Raw genomic sequence first — 6,000 nt, 5'->3', positions numbered from 1 at the left:
TCCCATGGCCCAGGCAGATGTTTGGAGAAGGGGAGAAAAAAAAAAATCCCAGCAGCAGCCCTTGGCAAGCCCCAGAGGACGGGCTCGGGGCGCTGCAGCTGCCCCTGGCGTGGGGCCGGCTCTGTGCTGCCCTGCACACCCTGCACCCCGAGCCGTGGCACCAGGGGCTGTTGGTTTTGGAAGGCAGCAGCCTTTACGCAACACCGAGCGCTCGCACTTTGCACACTCCTGCTTTGTGCACAGAGGCTGGGCACTGCCACGGCCCCCTCCTCGCCCCGCTGGAGCAGAGGGCTCAAAACACTGCACACACACACACCCCCACCCCGCATCCAGCCCCCACCAGGCAGGCTCCCAGCAGCCTCCAGCTCAGAGCTTTATTGAGGTTTTTGCACAAAATAAACACCAAGGTCACGGCGCCGGCTGCAGCACACGTCAGCCTGCCCCCGGCGTGCCGGGCGGTGCTGGGGGCGCGGGGCCGGGGGGGGGCCCCTCAGCTGTTCTCGAAGCAGCCCCGCTGGTGCCACTGCTGGTCCCGCACACGGCGCACGGACTGGATCAGGGGCTGGTTGGCGTCCCACTCGTTCCAGTGCCGGTACTCGCCCTTCTCGAAGACGTGCTGGCGGCCCCGGTACCCCGGGTACTCGTAGCCCACCCACCTGCAGGACACGGGGCAGCGCTCAGTGGCACCGTGGGGTGGGGAAGGGCCCCCCATGCCCTGGCTCTGCTGCTTCTACAGAGCCCCAGACCAGGGCCAGGAGCCTTCATTCAGCCCCAGGGACGCTGCCCCAGTCCCCAGACCAGAGGACGATGGCAGGGTGGAGGGGGCTGCCCCCATCCTGCTGCAGCACCTGCACCGAGCACCCCCACAGCCGCCCGTGGACCCCCCAGGTCCTTACGTTCCGTTCAGGGCCCTGACGCTGGCCACGCGGTCCTGGAAGCCGTGGGCCCAGAGGCTGGGGACGTCGTCGTCCACGATCTCCATCTTCCGCCCGGTGTAGCCCACATTCTCAAAGAGGTGGATCTTGTGGTCGGGGCTGTCCTGGGGGACACGCTGTGAGGGGCGGCCCTGGGACTCCCCCCCACCCCCCCAAGCCCCGCAGACCCCATCGCCGCCCCTACTCACGATCTGGAGGGGGCGGATGGACATCAGGCTGTCACTGCTGTGGCTGTTGGACCAGGAGTCCCAGCGCGGGTAGTCCCCCTTCTCCAGCACAAACTGCTCCCCGGCGAAGGCTTGGCGCTCGAAGCCCAGCCACCTGCGGGACGAGGGGGTCACGGCCACCCCTGCACGGGGACAGCACCCCAACACGAGGTGGGGACCCCTGGCCCTGGGGCTGCTCTGGCCTCCGCCTCCCCGACTTACGGGCCGGACTCCACCTGGATGGAGCCAACCTTCTCCAGCTCCTTCTCAGCCACATTGGGGAGCTCCTCCGTCAGCTCGCACCTCCTGCCCTGGAAGTTCTCCAGCTCGTAGATGGTGACCTGGGAGGGGGCAGAGATGGCAGCAGGCAGGGAAGGACGCATCCTGCAATGCTGCAGGACCACACACCCATGGCAAATGCGTGCACGGCAAAGCCAGGCTCTCAGGTGGCCTCGCAGCAAGGCGCTGGGGGTCTCAGCACCACGTCCCCTTGCTGGGGACTCGGTGCAGGGACATTGCTCCTCTCGTGCTTGTGGGCGATGCTTGGCAGCCAGGCCCCAGCTGAGGGTGCTTGCTGTGTTTCAGCCGTGCCAGGCTGGAGCCCAGCTCCCCGGCAGCCCCACAGGCACCGAGGGTTTGTGCCCGCAGGGCTCTGGGACCGCTCGGCTGCGGTTTCCTGCCCCGGGGCCGGGTTCACAGCACGTCGCTTCCTCCTCAGACTCTCACCGATCCTATCGCCTCCTGTGGCCTGCTCCGGCCCTGGGAACCAGCTCATCTTTTGGTATTTTCATCTCAAGCCCCAGTGGGGCCATGGCTGGAAACTCCTGAGCCTAGGATGGGCGTTGTGGGGACGGCAGAGGATGGAGATGACACCCGTGGTCCTCGGGAACTTCTTCCAGCCCAAACCAGGAGGCAGCACAAGCTCCTGGTACCTCTCTGCCCTCTGGCAGCCGAGAGCCCCGTGTGCAGGATCCGCTCCCCTCCCAGCTACCATGGCCAGGAGCGGCTGTGCCCTCGTCCCCCACTGGGGAAGGGCTGCAGCCCCTGCAGAGCTCCCGACTCGTTTACCTCCTTCCCAAGCACGCAGCATTAGTCCTGCTGGCTGTCACACCTCTGCCCGTACAGAGACACAGACGACAGCTTCCCCAGTGGTTTCTCAGGCCACCCTTCGAGCTGCGGGGCTCGGCGGCACAGCCCGGCCCTGCCAACCTGCGGCAGCGGTGCAGATGCTGGACCACAGCTTCTCACAGACCCAGCCCAGCCTTCCGCGAACCCATGGGCGTGAGAATTGCAACCAGAAAAAAAACACATGGGGAAGGACGCTGCTGCTCGCGCCGCCAGCCGTGACAGTGCTCCATCTCCTGGAGCGCAGCGCTGTGCAGAGTCGCTGGGAAGCCACAAACGCACGAGGAGGCGTCTCCTCCTGCAGGCAGCCGTAAGGCAGCGGGGCAGAGCTGCCGGCAGCATGGACACGCTTGTCCCAGCAGTGGAATCGCCACCCTGCTGCGTTAGGAGGCCGCTTGCTTCGCCAGCCCGCAGCGCAGTTTTGCCACGGGTGAGACTTCGGCTCCTGCGGTGCTGCAGGGTGAGCGGCAGCACCGAGCGGAGCCAGCCCGCGCTCGGTCGCCACCCCGTACCTTGTAGGTGCCACCGTACTCGCCAGCGCCCTCCCCAGTCGCCATCTGCTCAGGGGAACTTTGCTGCTCAGTCATCGTGCCTGGAAAACCGAATGGTAGGAGGTCAACGCGGCACCGGCTTTATGCGAGGCGTGAGTCGTTAAACCAGAAAGTGCTTAGTAAAGAAGATGAAGAACGGGTAACAGAAAATAATGCAGCCTGTGCTGAGCGGGGCAGCTGCAGGCTCCGGCACTTCACAGGGATGCCCAGGGCAGAAGCACTCCTGCGTTTGCCATCCTCTCCCCCCTGCACCCGGTGCTGCTGCGCGGGGCCAGAGCAGCCTGGGCTGGCCCCAGCCACGCTCCAGGTGAGCAGGGATCCTGCTCCCACCCCGGGAAGCCGCCCCAGGTGCTCATCGAGCTCGTGTCTAAAAGCCTGGCCTGTTTCCAGCAGGGATTTGCCTGCTCTCAGCTCCCAGTGGCTGATAGCCTCCCCCCACCCTAGCAGGCTGAGCAGCCCCTGGGGCAGGAGATGCCCCCAGCCCACGTGGGGCTGTGCCAGGCGGTGGGACAGCAGCAGGACCCGCTCTGAGCTCTGCCAGCAGCACCCGGGTCCTGCCTGAACGGAAACCCCAGCCGAGCCCTCCTCCTCCTGCCACGCTAACGCAAGGGGGTCTGGAGATGTTAACAGGAGTAAAAGGCGCAGAGCTCAACGAGTGCCCTTGTTATCGGCACCCCTGCAGCATCACGTCTAGCACACTCGCCACCACACACTGGAGGCACCGGTGCCCCCCTAAAACCCCGTCCGGTCCCACGAGCAGGTCGCTACCTCTCCCGGCGAGCTCCTGCACTGGTGGCAGTGCAGCAGACGTGCTATTTATGCGCTGCGGCTGAACAGGGCAGCACTTTGCCCGGACGCTGATGCAGCAGCCGCGTCCACCCGATTGCGTCCGTGGGATTTCATCTCAATAGCGTGGGCTCGCGGCGCACCATGGAAGCGTTGTTCAGATTTCTCCCGGCTGTCCCTTAAAAATGCGCCGCCCGACCCGCAGCAGATTAACGTGGGAACTCGCATCAGCACGTTCACGCTGCTTCTTGCCAGGTTCTCTGGAAAACTCTCCCATCAGCAGTAAAGGGGAGGGTTTAGCCTAGAAACAGGCGCAGCGCAAAGCCAAAAAAAAAAAAAAAAAAAAAAGGCAAAACATTTGCAGCTTGTTTGGGCTGGAGCACAACAGGGCTGTGCTGGTGCCCGATGCAGGCCCTGACCCCGCAGCAGCATCGCCACCGCGTCCCCTCTCCCTCGCTGCGCCCTGCTGAGCCTCCTGCCCCTGAGCTCGAGGAGGTGAACAGGGCTCTGGGGCCTCATACGTGGATGGATTCATCTGCACAGGCAAAGCACGATCAGAGACGGGAAAAATGGGCAGCTGCTCTGCACAATGCCAAGCTGAGGAGCCTGTGCTGGGAGAAGCAGGCCCGATGCCCCGCGCTCCAGGCTTTGTTCCACCTCCAGCAGTGCTGAAAAACTGGAGACCACTGACCCGGTGGCTGCGGGGTGCCCTGCCCCAGGGCTCACCGAGATCCAGGTGGAATCCCAGCGTTGGGGTTATCATCGTCTGACCTGCTTTTAGTGGGCCTTTTGAAATGAAGAGCTGGACCTGAAGCATTTAACGAAATTGCCAAAAAGCTACAGCCCTGCTTGGCCGGATCGGCCAGCCTGGAGTCTGTCCCGCTGCCCCAGGGCTGGATGCCTGCCCCTCTGCAGCCTTGCCCAGGGGGGCCCGCCCCAAGACAGGCACTCTGCTGCAATTCCTGCATCGCGCCCGCACATTTGAGACATTTATGGAACCCCCTTGTGCCCACGGACAGCAGTTGAATGCAGTTTGGGTTTATCATTTTTTTTTCCCATTTTTGTCTTTGAACACAAAACCTCTTGGCTGTGAAAAATAAACTGACTTCTATACAGAAGGAGGACTCAAAGGAGGGAGTGGAAGGTGTCGATTTGTCTCTTTCACCAAACAGAACTGTTTCAGCAGCTGACAAACATGCAGCTCTCCTCACCAGCGTCCCCCTGCACACCAGGCTCTGCAGTGCCCACGACTCTCCCTTACCCAGACACCCGGAGCTTGCACAGGGGTGAGGCAGTTGCAAAAGGAACAAAAGGGACACGGGATCTCATTGATTTTTCTTCCTAACAGACCTGTTTCCTTTTGCTGTCAGTCTTTTAAGTCCCTTTGAGAAATCCTTACAGTGCATTGTTAGAAAATACTAATTGTACCATGCAATATACAACAGACAGAATAACTTTTATTACTTAGGAAATTATGTTGTACAAAATATTTCTTATAGCACAATATATTTACTGTGTGACCCTTATTTACATATTCTATAAGGCTACGTGGGACATAGAAAAAAATTATCTGTACAATAGCTCCTTTAAAAACAGGCTCAATACGGTCTTCACGTTTAACATGGAAAAAGAAAATCCATAAACCATTAGACCTCACCTCTCCTCCTCTTCCAAATCCCACCAGTCAAGTCAGCAGTTATTGCAGGTGGTATTTTTGAGAAAACGTGGAGCTGAGAGGTTGCCTGCCGGGTAGGGAGAGGTGCTGACCCCCAGGAGCCATCTCCAGCCTCCCCCACAAGGACGCCCACCACGCACGGCCCCGCTCGCACCAGCACAAGGCAGACCCAGGCTGGACCAGAGGCTCCCGGACTTGGTGGCCCCAGGGAAGGAGCCTCTGAGCACCAGGTCCCCAAATCCACGCTAAAGGTCCGTGGAGCCTTGTTTCTGCCACAAAAGCCCCATCCTCCCTAAAATGCCACCCCCCCCTCTTTTCCCATCACCCACGTGAGGGGTCACATTCGCTTTTCCTTCCCAGCACGTACTCGAGCAGACGCAGGGCACAGAGCAGGACGTCAGTGTGGACGCATCTCACACACCCCATCCTCCAGCGAAACGAGACGCCCCCAAGAAAGGGGCATTGTACTGTCTGAATTTGATATCTGCAGTAAATCATCAAACTCTTCACCCCACCATATGCATGGAGCACACTTGCTTTCTACAAGCAGTAGAAAGGGCAACAATACCGTAGGAGCAGCCACAGATACTTTCCAGGGTAAGGAATAGAGAGGTAAGTTCCTTTTATTGGGGCACAGATTTTAAAAGCATTGTGTTTGTAACTATTTGCCTTAGAACAGCCCTGATCCCACTAAGGTATTTTGGTGTATCAGGTCTCCATGT

General features: G+C 60.5%; 1 protein-coding gene across 1 annotated transcript; it reads right to left on the bottom strand.

Annotated features, from left to right (window-relative positions):
* Nucleotides 1–490: 490 nt before the first annotated feature.
* Nucleotides 491–2,853, bottom strand: CRYBB3 (crystallin beta B3; the record flags this gene model as incomplete). The annotated part of the gene is made up of 5 exons (XM_084297629.1): nt 491–656; nt 897–1,039; nt 1,124–1,256; nt 1,364–1,482; nt 2,779–2,853. 5 exons carry the CDS (start codon nt 2,851–2,853, stop codon nt 491–493), a joined length of 636 nt encoding a protein of 211 aa, XP_084153755.1.
* Between the last annotated feature and the right edge of the window lie 3,147 nt (nt 2,854–6,000).

Source organism: Netta rufina, assembly GCF_964035555.1.
Source record: "Netta rufina genome assembly, chromosome: 17".
Taxonomy (NCBI): Eukaryota; Metazoa; Chordata; class Aves; order Anseriformes; family Anatidae; genus Netta; species Netta rufina.
Note: the sequence above shows the minus strand (reverse complement) of the source record. Positions and strands in the feature narration are given on the sequence as shown.